The 13,361-nt window shown below is 40.0% G+C and overlaps 1 protein-coding gene across 1 annotated transcript; it reads right to left on the bottom strand.

Annotated features, from left to right (window-relative positions):
* Positions 1–5,932: 5,932 nt before the first annotated feature.
* Positions 5,933–12,881, bottom strand: LOC311295125 (CD48 antigen-like). The gene is made up of 6 exons (XM_084416340.1): positions 12,817–12,881; positions 9,121–9,441; positions 8,511–8,804; positions 8,286–8,402; positions 8,024–8,085; positions 5,933–6,142 (listed from the first exon to the last, which is right to left on the bottom strand). Exons 1-6 carry the CDS (start codon positions 12,863–12,865, stop codon positions 6,095–6,097), a joined length of 891 nt encoding a protein of 296 aa, XP_084272466.1. The 5' UTR covers positions 12,866–12,881; the 3' UTR covers positions 5,933–6,094.
* Positions 12,882–13,361: the final 480 nt, after the last annotated feature.

Genomic DNA, 13,361 nt, shown 5'->3' with positions numbered 1-13,361 from the left:
ACATCTGTCGTAATAAAGTGACGACAGGAAGTATCTAGAATGGGACCCGAAGAGAAAGACCAGGGTCTGAGCCACATAGGAAGGGACAGAAGCGATACGCGCATGACCCTTACCATAGAAAATGGATTTTAGAAAATACACAAGACATAAGTCGTGTGACTTACCATAAGCATGGTATAAAAAAGGTACGGAACGTATGTACCAAAAAGGAATGAAGTAAAGGTTTGCTCGTACTTCATCACTCTAAAAACACAGTATGTGTGAGCCCACATTCGGGAAGGCCGGATGAGGCCTGTAACCTGACATGTAAAAGCTCAAAACCAGGAAGGCCTGGTGAGGCCTGTAACCAGGGAACCACCTTACGTGGGAACCTATAATCAGGAAAGCCAGAAGAAGCCTGCAACCTGATAGACACAATACGTGGGAGTTCTCATTCAGTACGGCCTGGTGAGGCCTGCCACCTGACATGAAAGAACTCATAACCAGGAAGGCCGCAGAGGCCTAAAGCCTGGTGACCACTAATTGTGGAAGGTTAAAACTCAGGAAGGCCGGTGAGGCCTGTGACCTAACGACCACCGCACGTGGGAGCTCAAATTCAAGAAGGCCTGGTGAGGCCTATAACTTGATAATCACAGTAAGTGGAAGCTCACAGCATGTAGGAGCTCACATTCAGGAAGGCCGGCGAGGCCTGTAACCTGACATGTGAAGACTCCTAACCAAGAAGGCCTGGTGAGGCCTATAACCTGGCGACTACAGTATGTGGGAGCTCATATACAACCACAGTATGTGGGAGCTCATACTCAGAAAGGCCTGGTGAGGCCTCTGACCTGATAACCACAGAATGTGGGAGCTCATAACCAGGAAGGCCAGATGAGGCCTGTAACCTGATGACCACAGTATGTAGGAGCTCACATTCAGGAAGGCCGGTGAGGCCTGAAACCTGACATGTGGAGGCTCTTGACCAAGAAGGCCTGGTAAGGCCTATAACCTGGCGACTATAGTATGTGGGAGCTCATATACAACCACAGCATGGGGGGAACTCATACTCAGGAAGGCCGGTGAGGCCTCTAACCTGGCGACCACAGCATGTGGGAGCTCAAATCAGGAAGGCCTAGTGAGGCCTCTGACCTGATAACCATATAACATGGGAGCTCATATTCACCACAGTATGTGGGAGCTCACATTCAGGAAGGCCAGTGAGGCCTGTAACCTAACATGTGGAGGCTCGTAACCAGGAAGGCCTGGTGAGGCCAATAACCTGGCAACTACAGTATGTGGGAGCTCATATTCAACCACAGTATGTGGGAGCGCATACTCAGGAAGGCCTAGTGAGGCCTGTGACCTGACAACCACAGCATGTGGGAGCTCATATTCAACCAAAATATGTGGAAGCTCTCATTCAGGAAGGCCTGGTGAGGCCTCTGACCTGATAACCATAGAATGTGGAGGCTCATATTCAAGAAGGCCTGGTGAGGCCTAAAACTTGATAACCACAGAATGTGGGAGCTCATATTCAACCACAGTATGTGAGAGCTATACTCAGGAAGGCCTAGTGAGGCCTATGACCTGATAACCACAATATGTGGGAGCTCATATTCAAGAAGGCCTGGTGAGGCCTATAACTTGATACCCACAGTAAGTGGGAGCTCATATTCAACCAAAATATGTGGAAGCTCTCATTCAGGAAGGCCTGGTGAGGCCTCTGACCTGATAACCACAGAATGTGGGGGCTCATATTCAAGAAGGCCTGTTGAGGCCTAAAACTTGATAACCACAGAATGTGGGAGCTCATATTCAACCACAGTATGTGAGAGCTATACTCAGGAAGGCCTAGTGAGGCCTATGACCTGATAACCACAGTATGTGGGAGCTCATATTCAAGAAGGCCTGGTGAGGCCTAAAACTTGATAACCACAGAATGTGGGAGCTCATATTAAACCACAGTATGTGGGAGCTCATAATCAAGAAGGCCTGGTAAGGCCTATAACTTGATAACCACAGTAAGTGGAAGCTCACAGTATGTAGGAGCTCACATTCAGGAAGGCCGGTGAGGCCTGAAACCTGACATGTGAAAACTCCTAACCAAGAAGGCCTGGTGAGGCCTATAACCTGGCGACTACAGTATGTGGGAGCTCATAACCAGGAAGGCCGGATGAGGCCTGTAACCTGATGACCACAGTATGTGGGAGCTCACATTCAGGAAGGCCGGGTGAGGCCTGCAACCTGACATGTAGAAGCCCATCACCAGGAAGGCCGGTGAGGCCTGTAACCTGGCGCCACAGTATGTGGGAGCTCATAACCAGGAAGGCCTGGCGAGGCCTGTAACGTGGCGACCACCGTGTATGGGAGCTCATATTCAGGAAGGCCTAGAAAGGCCTGTAACCTGATATCCCAGTATGTGGGAGCTCATAACCAGGAAGGCCGGATGAGGCCTGTAACCTGATTACCACAGTATGTGGGAGCTCACATTCAGGAAGGCCGGTGAGGCCTGTAACCTGACATGTGGAAGCTCATAACCAGGAAGGCCTGGTGAGGCCTATAACCTGGCAACTACAGTATGTGGGAGCTCATTTTTAAGAAGGCCTGGTGAGGCCTCTGACCTGATAACCACAGTATGTGGGAGCTCATATTCAACCACAGTATGTGGGAGCTCATACTCAGGAAGGCCTGGTGAGGCCTATGACCTGATAACCACAGTATGTGGGAGCTCATATTCAAGAAGGCTTGGTGAAGCCTATAACTTGATAACCACAGAATGTGGGAGCTCATATCACAGTATGTGGGAGCTCATATTCAAGAAGGCCTGGTGAGGCCTATAACTTGATAACCACAGAATGTGGGAGCTCATATTCAAGAAGGCCTAGTGAGGCCTATAACCTGATAACCACATTACTCCTTGACAGTCAATTCCTGGGAGCTCACCTCAGGGAGGCCCAAGCACTGTCCGGTTGCAAAATGGGGACTGTCTGGTCAAGGAGGCCTGTTAAGACCTACTACCTGACCATCGAAAAAATCTTTAGATTTACTCCCATAACATTTTGCCCCAGACTCTAAAACAGGAGATGTGGTCTGAAAAGAAACAGAAATATGTTAATTTCACATTTTACAAAAAGACCAGAATTACACCTGCTCTTTTTGTTCACTGCTCATTTTTCAATTAAAATGCAGCCAAAAACACTGGGTAACGCGATCTGGATGATGGGCTGAATTACTAAATATCTAACTTCTTAAAAGTCAGATAATATTCCATCATTTTAATTCATAGAATTAAATGCAGCCATACTCACCAGACAATACTGTTTTAACATTTATACGTTCTCGTAATCTACACACTGCCTCGGCAAGCGCGAGAAAAGAGCCGTTAAAAAATATTTGGCTTTCATCCCTCGAGAAGAAAGTCAACAGTTGCGAGGTTGAAACATCCGACAGCGCACGGATTTTTTCTTTCTCACGCGCGCCGAGATATTTCTTAATGAACACTGCCAGCACCCTCAGGAACTGACTGTGAACGCCTCGTACCCAAACAGTATTGTTTCACAGATCGCACGCACCACAGCTCAGATGCTGAACCCTCCTCCCTCGAGAAAAGGGTCCGCGAAAGCGGAGCATTTTTAAATAAAAAACGCTCACAGTTTGCACAAGAGGCTCTCTCGAGAGCCTCCCGCGCGCTTCAGCGATATTCTCAATACAGACAAACAGTCCCTGAAGACGAAAAGATGTTGTCATGTGTGCAAGGCTCCCCTTTATACATCCAGGTCGCGCGTTAATCAATCAAGCTGATGATTCACGGGCTGTCGCCGGTCAACATGATTGACGTGAGTTGATATTTATTTCAGACACCTGTCACGCCAGAGGCGTTCCCCATAGCGTCATTCTGACGTAGTGTAGAGTTCCCTTTCGAAAGGGAACGGTGTATCAGGTCTGCCTTCAGGTCATGAGCTGGTAACAGGAACTGCTGTGGTTTACTACTATCATGAAGGAATGGCTATCACTAGATGTACTGGCACAGCATACAATAAGATGATAATATGACATGTTTATGTAATCTATGTTAAATTGAGTTTGTTATTGAGTGTTTGTTTAAATGGAGTGTCTGGTGTCTCGACTATTAGCAGTGTTGTATAAAGTACTAGAAAGCAATACTTGAGTAAAAGTACAAGTATCGTACTAGAAAAAGACTTTGGTAGAAGTGAAAGTTACCTTTTAGAATATTACTTAAGTAAAAGTCTTAAAGTATCTGATACTGTACTTAAGTATCAAAAGTAATTTTCTGATATTTAATGTACTTAAGTAATTGAAGTAAAAGTAAAAAAATTTTTTTTTAAAAGCAAGCGGTTAGAACTTTGGGTTTGTGAACTTTATTGTGGCTTTCTTATAGTAAAGCATATTCAGGGTTCCAACTTCCCATATCTTCTCAATCTCACTCATCAAATCAAAATCACAGTCTTTTCCAGGACTTTTCAGGCACAATTCTCTTAAGTTCAAAGAATAAACAGCATATTTTTAGAGCTGACATCAAAGAAAAAAAACTGAAACAGAAATTTCACTTTTGTATGAACTTAAGGTAAAAATGAAAAATAAATAATAACCTATTTCTTTAAAAAAAAAAAAAACAGGTCACCATCTCACACACACACACAGCAACATAAGCCCAACATTATAACCACTGAGTTTTGAGTTAATTAACATAAAAGGAAATCTCAAGTTTGACAAAACGTAGCCTATGATGCTTTTAAAGACGTGAATAGCCCTTAACCCTTTCTTTCTAACCTGCCACTGATTAACGTAGCAGTTCTCAAAAAATATTTCTCAGTCTAACATTAGCCTACCTGAGGAAATATTCGGCCCGGCAGTTATGCTATACCAAAAACAGCTAAGCGTGTTTCAGTATTATGGACATGTCTTTGAGAGTTCTCTGTTGAATTAAATCAAAAGGTAGGTGCTCGCATAGATATCGGTGCTCGTGCTTCCATGATGGTTTCAGTTGTGCTTCCTCCTCCTTTGGCATGGCAACAAACAAGCATTACACTGAAATAGAGCGTGCGCCGTGCGGAGCGTGCATAATGCAATCTAGAAGCAGTGTTCTGTCAGGACCACTATCGTCATATATGACTGACAATTAGCATACAATTTGGATTGGCGGTATGGTTCCGTTCTGGGCGAGAACTCCCTGCGCATCCATGCAGCCTAGCATGGATAAAAGCAGGGAGAGCAGCAATAACCCCCCTTGGGGTAAACAGAACAGAACCAACATGAATGTATTGCAGATATCATTAATTCAAGATTTTAAAGTACGACATAATTCGAGAATTTATTCTGATTCGAAGGTAATCAGAATGCCAAATCCTGACTGACGAGAGGAGGAGCTGGGGATGGAGGAGGGTAATACGCTCCTGAGAAACACGATAGTTGCTGATAATACTGAAGCAGCTTATATATGTATACGGTGATGATAGGCGTCGTATTCCTATAGGTAGATGTGGATCAGCTGATAGTCAGCTGATGCGAGCTTGACTAACGTGACCTGCCAGAACTAACGCTACGCTTGATATTCGCCAAACCTCCCTTATTGCAGTCGCACACATTTCTTCTGATTTTATTTTGTAGCGAGTAACGAAGATGCTTAGTGGAAATATATCGGAGTAAAAGTATAAATTTTATCTAGGAAATGTAGTGGAGTAAAAGTGAAAGTTGACATAAATATAAATAGCGAAGTAAAGTACAGATACGTGAAATTTCTACTTAAGTACAGTAACGAAGTATTTGTACTCCGTTACATTACAACACTGACTATTAGTGCTGCTATTATTAGAGAGATGTGATTTGTGCTTGTTACATTTATCAAAATATCCAGCCTATATAGTCTCTGTGTGATATTGAAAAAAAAAACAAAAAAAAAAACAAACCTATTATTAGACAAACCAAACAGAGTGAGGGGTCAGGATCAATGTTTAATAATGAAAGTTAGATACATTTCCATTATGGCAAGATACAAATAGAACATTTTAGTTGAGTTTCTGGATGCTATATTAGAGCACCACAAATAATGAAACTAAACAATACAATAAAAACTTGCATATGGGAGCGTATTTGATCATCGTTTTTTGGGAATATTTTCATACACAGCATCAGTCTTTGATTTCTGCAAGGAAAAATATACTCAATCAGGAACATTGCTGATACAATAGAACATTAATAAAAGACCAACTGAGGTTTCTCTGTGCAAAGCTTAATCTTTTGTTTTGTTTTTTGAAAAACTGTACAGATCAGACTAACATGGAGCAACAAGAGGAAATTACATCAATCATGACTTTTCAAGGCGTTAAATCATCAAACTGTTTAAGTTCTGCAGGATTGTCATGACAGCCTGTGCTGAGAATGACTGCTTTCACACTAAAGCAACAGCAAAGACACTTGTTGCATCACGTCTACAAAGCAACCAATGTCTGCTAAAGCTGCATCTCAGCTCAGATAATGATGAACCGCAGAGACGCTGCAGCTCGAGGACACACTTCAGCACAGGTGACATGAGTAACTACTCAGTGTCCTACTTTCTCTACAATTCTAATGTATAAAACCTGATTTTATATGGGTAAGGCTATTTAAAAATGACAAACCACATAGCCTACAACAAATGATCATTTAGGCCAGAGATCACATGATGTGCAAAAACAGAAATAGAAATGGTTTGTCCTTAAACTAAAGACGCGTCACCATGCAACTCCATTGATTATAAGAGTATAACGAATCACCGGTGTAGACACGAGACTGACAGAGACTGGTCATGGTTTCAAGACTGTAACATTTTTAATGGATTACATGTATTGTTTATAGGGTTAATTCAGGGTTTGAGTTCATCACAAAGAAAAAAAAGATATATATATATTTACAAAATATTAATCCCAGATGGTTTTTTTGTTTTTTTGTTTTTTTGTTTTCGCTAACAAAACACTTGTATCGCTTCATTAAACTGAGGTTAAAGCACTGGAGTCACATGGATTACTTTATTGGTGTCTTTACTACCTTTCTGGGGGATGAAAGTGGTAGTTGTGTAGCTGTTGTGGCAGTTTAATTCACTAAACAATCATCTTTGGCGTAAGAGACAGTCTGGAATTAAATGATCATTAAAAAGTAATTTATTCTTGCAAGAAGGCCCAGTTGCCACACAGAAGCCACAAGTACAGTCTGTGGAACAAGTGCGACCAGGAGAGAGGGGCAGGCCAGTCTTTATACTCTGTTATTGTTATCTTCCAAGGTTCTTTAAACTCCAGAGATGGATAAGACACCACCAGTGATCCTATTATACTGAACTTTAGTTTAGCTTACTTACAGCCTGCAAGTCCTAAATTGGACACCCTTTGACCTTAGAGGTCAGGGCCTCGGCGTCTCCCCCTCTTCTCCTGCCTCACAGAAGTTCCACATCAATCATTATATCACATGGTCAGCAGCACACATAAAAGTCAATCCTGTGTATGTTAATGAAAATCAAAGTAAGTAATGAAAATCAAAAATCTCCCATTACAGTAGCTGTCTATGGAGGGACAGAAATCTCTCGGATTTCAATAAAAAACTAAAAAAAAACTTAATTTTGTGTTTGCAACGATGACAGAATTTTTTATTTTTTATTTTATTTAACGATCCTTTAACGATCGCTGCTGTATGTTTTAATGTGTGTATTAGGCGGGGATGAACTAACACTTTAATGTAATAATTGATCAATGACTATTGAAAAACAAATCAATAATTTTTGATAGGCCTACATTTTAAAAACATTTTCTATGTGATAATACATTTTGATTGTGATCTACTAATGGGTTATTTTTTAAGTCTGTAGAATTTAAATAGCCCTGCAAAATGGAAAAACTTACACTGAGCTGCAAACCGTTTAGCCTTCATAGGCTTTTGATCTGCTCTCTGCTGAAGGTAATGATGACGGGTGAGTCGATAAACCACAAACGTCTGTTCACTGACCGTCTCATGCTGCAAACTTCAATCACACTAACTGACTGCAACTACTTCTTACCTTTTGTCGTGTTGTTGGTTTACTCAATGCTGAACCAGTTCTGTCTTCCTCCTGGGTCTCAACTGCATTAACAACAACCACAGATATGTTTACAATGACAGGTTTTAAAATATTTTTTTTTAATTGAAATGTTTTTGTGTGTGTGTGTGTGTGTGTGTGTGTGTGTGTGTGTGTGTGTGTGTGTGTGTGTGTGTGTGTGTGTGTGTCTTAAAAATATATATTTAAAAAAAATGTGCACAGATGATTTGCTTATACTCCTGACCTGTTTTTCTACATTTCTTGCAGATGCAGAAGATCACGACCATAACAACAATCATCAGAGATCCAGCAGCAGCAGCAGAAGAGATCAACACTATCAGAGACACTGACACTGGAGGAACTGAAGGAGAGAGAGACAGTCATTAGTGTGAGTGAATGTGTCTGATCTACAACAGAAGACAGAGATCAGGTCAGTAAATACACACATATATCATCAGTGCTGTGGTACCTGCACATGTGTGACAGAGTGTGTTGATGTCCAGATGTGTGGTCTGGTTGCTGATGGGATTGTTCAGCACACAGCTGTAGGTGTTTTTATCCTGATATTCCACCTCCAGAGGTAGAGAGAGACTGATGCTGAGATCACACACACTGATGCTGGACAATACACTGATTCCTTTGTACCAGGAGAGAGTCGCATCACACACATTCAACACTGATGAACACACCAATGAACAATTTGATGATGATGATGAAGAACATTGTGAAGAGTTACTGATGATGACAGGAACAGGCAAACGAGCTGGAAAACATGACAGAATAAAGAGAGATGTGGGTAAATCTAAACAATCTTATTTTCGGTGTAGTGTGTTGACAATCAGCGAGTCACAGAAAACAATAAAATGGTTAAACATTTCAGTATGTAAACATTTTAAGAAATATTCAAAGTTAACTACAAGTTAAGCTCAATCTGATGTATTTTTGGCATAATGTTGATTACCACAAACAAATTATGTCCACCAGAAAAGCAAAAATCTGTTACAGTGAGGAGCTGAATGGGGCCGATTAAAAACTCAGTGTTTCAGTTGTGAAGGACGAGACAAACGATCTCTACTCACCATAGACAGAAACACTGAATGTTTTTGATGATCGTTTTGCTCCCCTTATCTCTAGTTGATAATCTCCAGCATGTTCAGTTCTGGTATTTGTGATGGTCAGAGATCCAGTTTGATTGTCCAGCTTCAGTCTGTCTCTGAATCTCCCATCAGGAACATCATCATTTGTGGAGGAGACTCGGGTCTCAATGCTGATTTTAGCTATCAGAGAGTTTTCAGCTCCATATTTCCACAGAATGTCTTCCTCTTCAGGTATTTCAGTAAGATCAGTGTTTAGAGTGACAGAATCTCCCTCCATCACTGACACTGAATCACCAAACACACCTGGAGAACATGAACAGGATCAGATTAATGCTTCTTCTGATGGTTTACAAACAAGAGTTCAGTTGCACCAGCTGGACGTACACTGAGTTGTAAGACTGGACTGGATGTAAAATACACCTAAAGTCCTGTATGGAATTAATACCTGTTGCACCATTTAGGAGTATTGCACATCTGAGACTAAATCTGTAATGTTATGGTTAATTTGCGCAGGATAAGTGAGATGTGTGTGCCGAATACACACTGCCGATAGATGTAACTGACCTAATTTTTCGTTTGTGTGCAATAGCTATCACTGGTGCTGCTCTTCAGTGGTTAACCTTATATCTATCGGATAGACAGCAATTTGTTAGGATAGGTGAGAATCGATCCCGTACCGTCACCATTTCTCATGGTGTACCTCAAGGTTCTGTACTTGGTCCTCTTTTATTTCTCATTTATGTGCCACCACTAGGACAGATCATCAGACGGCATGGTCTCAACTTTTATAGTTACGTTGATGATATTCAAATTTATTTCACGGTTAAACCTAACTCCGCTTGTCCACCCACATCTGTTATCTCTTGCCTTCAGGAACTTAAAACATGGATTTCTGATAACTTCTTACAACTTAAAGGTGCTCTAAGTGATGTTGGGTGACATCACTTCTTGTTGACGTTTGAAGTATTGTCAAACAAAACAGAGGCTAGCTCGACCCTCCCTCCTCCTCATCCACGCATTAACCCCCTAAACCACACCCCAAATTTTTCTTGTCAGTAATTGGCTGGAACAGTTTGTTATGTTTCGTGGTGCGGGTGAGCCCAGTTTGTTTTTGTTACCGTTTGTGGAGCCTGGGGTGTCTAGAGAGACAGCGTTTTTTTACAGTGTGTTCAGGGGACAGGCAGCTTGCAGATGGTGAGGACATGTTTGCTGTATGTGACAAGAAATGTTTTGGCCTAAAAAACGTGTGACATTGCTTAGACTAGAGCACCTTTAATAATACTAGCAAAACTGAAATCCTGTTGATTGGCCCTAAATCACAGAGTTTACCCCAGCATGACATTTTCATTGATATTGATGGTGTCCAGATTAGGCCTTCAAAAACTGTGCGGAATCTGGGAGTTTTGTTCGACTCCTCATTACGTTTTGACTCACACATCGGTCAGATTGTTAAATCATGCTTCTTCCACTTGCGGAATATAGTTCGTATACGCCCCTCTCTTAACTTTGGAGATGCTGAAACTGTTATCCACGCTTTTATAACCTCCAGATTGGACTACTGTAACTCCTTATATAGCGGCTTACCCACCAAAGCTATACATCGCCTTCAAATTGTACAGCCTCCTATATCATTTCACTTCCATCCTTTACCAAATTCACTGGCTTCCTGTGGTCAGTCGCATCCAGTTTAAACTTTTAGTCTTAGTTTATAAGGCCTGCCATGGCCCCGTACATTAATACCTTGCTGGGTTAGTGCAATCATATGTTCCTGCCCGGAGATTTAGATTTAGCAATGAAAATTTGCTTGTCGTACCCAAGTATAAACTCTCTACTGTGGGTGGTAAGGCTTTTAGTGTTATAGGCCCTAAGCTATGGAATAAGCTGTCCCCTAATCTTCGTGCCACCCCTAACCTCCAGACCTTTAAATCTCAACTTAAAACTCATCTATTCACCATGCTCAGTACATAATTATTTTCCTCTCTACTTCTCTGTCTTCCACTTTTTCAGTAAATATGCTACATGTTTACTTCATCGAAATTTATGTTTTCACTGATTCTATAACTTCTCATGTTAATTATCTGTAGTTATCTGTTGTCTCCATCTGCTCTTCTGCTTGTTTAATTGTTATAACAAGCAGATTGCTTTGTCTCTTTGTCAACTGTTTGTATTATTTTGTGAAGCGACCTTGGATTCTTGAAAGTCGTTTTAAAAAATAAACGTATTACTATTATTAACAACATTTCTGTATGTAATAATGTAGGTAATATTAAATATAAATTTATCTGAGATTATAAGCGGAAACTGTATATCATGCATTCTCTTCCTCGGAGCGACCGTATGTTTGGAAATAGTATTTCACGTCTTTAAGTCCATTCACAGCATGCGATATTTAGCCTGTGAATAATTTTAAATAACTGTAAAAACATCAATATTATTTACATAAAATAATTACATAACCCTTGGGATACAAGGTGAATTAAATTGTATGCACATTACTTTCAGAAAGAACCCTGAAAATTTCCTGACTTCCTGAAAAAACATTTACATGTTTAATTAGTAAAAATCTACAGAGAGTTCAGATATAAAAACAATGTTAGGTAACATTTACACATTGAAATCAGATGGTGCAGTGTCTTCACTTGTTGTTATGACATGAACATGTCATAATTAATTTATTTGTTCATTATTACTACGAAAGTCAAGTCATCATCATTTATAAATCGCTTTTAACAATGTAGATTGTTTCAAAGCAGCTTTACAGAGATAAACGTATAATTTATGGTAACAGAAATTGTTTTGGCTTTATAGCAGTTCTTTAATAAAGTTATTTTTCAGCTAAAGTTATATTTGATTGAGTATTTTTTAAAATAATTTTAAGAGATAGCTATTTTTATTTGTACATTTAGTAACAATCCTTCAAATAAATATATTTAACCCAGTTTTGATTCAGTATAGAAGTTTCCATTATTTTCCATTACTTTGAATACATTTTCCTTTTAATAAGCTAGAACAATTCCTGACTTTAAATTAATAACCATTTACATGTTTTGGACGTTTGCGTTGTAAGAGGAGTTCAGATATAAAAACCTTGTTCTGTAACATTTATACATTGAAATTAGATGGTGCTCTGGCTTCACTTGTTATGATGCCATGAGAATTTCAGTTCTTTATTAATAGCAAAGTTTTTTAACCATGGTGAATTATCTACGCTAGATGTAATTGCACATGGTCGTAGTTTTATTTGCAACTGGTGTAAATATTTATTAAAAGGCTGGGCGAAGCTGAGCCAGCTTAGATCATGGTGCGACGGCTCCTGATGTTTTAACTGGTTAATTAATTTGCTTTTTGACCAATACAATATTTTACTTCTGTTGTTGTTCATTATTAATACTAAAATATTTTAAATAATTTTTAGAGCTAGCTATTTGTATTTTATATGTTCAGTAACAATCCTTGAAATTAATATATTTAACCCAGAAAAAGTTTTGAAAACTGCTTTCTGAGCCCCACTGAGTTTATTCGTAATTTCCATTATTTACCCTGACTTTTAACAGTTTAATAGATTTTTAAGGCCTGTAAATCACAATTTTACAATTCTCAGGCAAACAGAGACGACAGCAAATGTAAGGTATACACTGTTCTGAAATATTAAGTCATAAAAATGCTTTTATAACTTACCAGTCAGACGGCACCAGCACAAAAAGAACAAAATAAACATGTGAAACATTTTCTTCACCCGTTCAGTGTCTGATCTAATAAAACTTTCCGCTGAAAACACTCATCTGTGTGAATCCTCCCATAACGAGTCTGACCCTCCTAGTTCAAACAAAACCTGAATGCACACAGCCTCTAGTTACATTAAGAAATAGTTTATTTCTAGCTCTAATTACGACTTTAATCCCTGGTTTCACAGTCAAGGCTTAAGTCTAGTCCCAGACTAAAATGTATGTTTGAGCAGTTACATATCAGTGCCATTGTTTTGTCTCAAGATGCACACCACTGATGTCTCTAAGGCATGTTTATAAAAGCTAAATGTCCTAATTGCAATGAGGTCTAATCCTGGCTTAATCTAAACCCTGTCTGTGAAACCAGGCCTAACAGTTTTAACAGAGGGAAAAAAATCTTTTTGTTTCCTCATTTAACATTGACAAAGTATTTGAATATGTTAAATAGGCTACATTACATAAGCACATTGTGTCAATGTCATTGAGTTAAAAACATCA

The sequence above is a fragment of the Rutilus rutilus genome, assembly GCF_951802725.1.
Source record: "Rutilus rutilus genome assembly, chromosome: 8".
NCBI classification, from domain to species: Eukaryota; Metazoa; Chordata; class Actinopteri; order Cypriniformes; family Leuciscidae; genus Rutilus; species Rutilus rutilus.
Note: the sequence above shows the minus strand (reverse complement) of the source record. Positions and strands in the feature narration are given on the sequence as shown.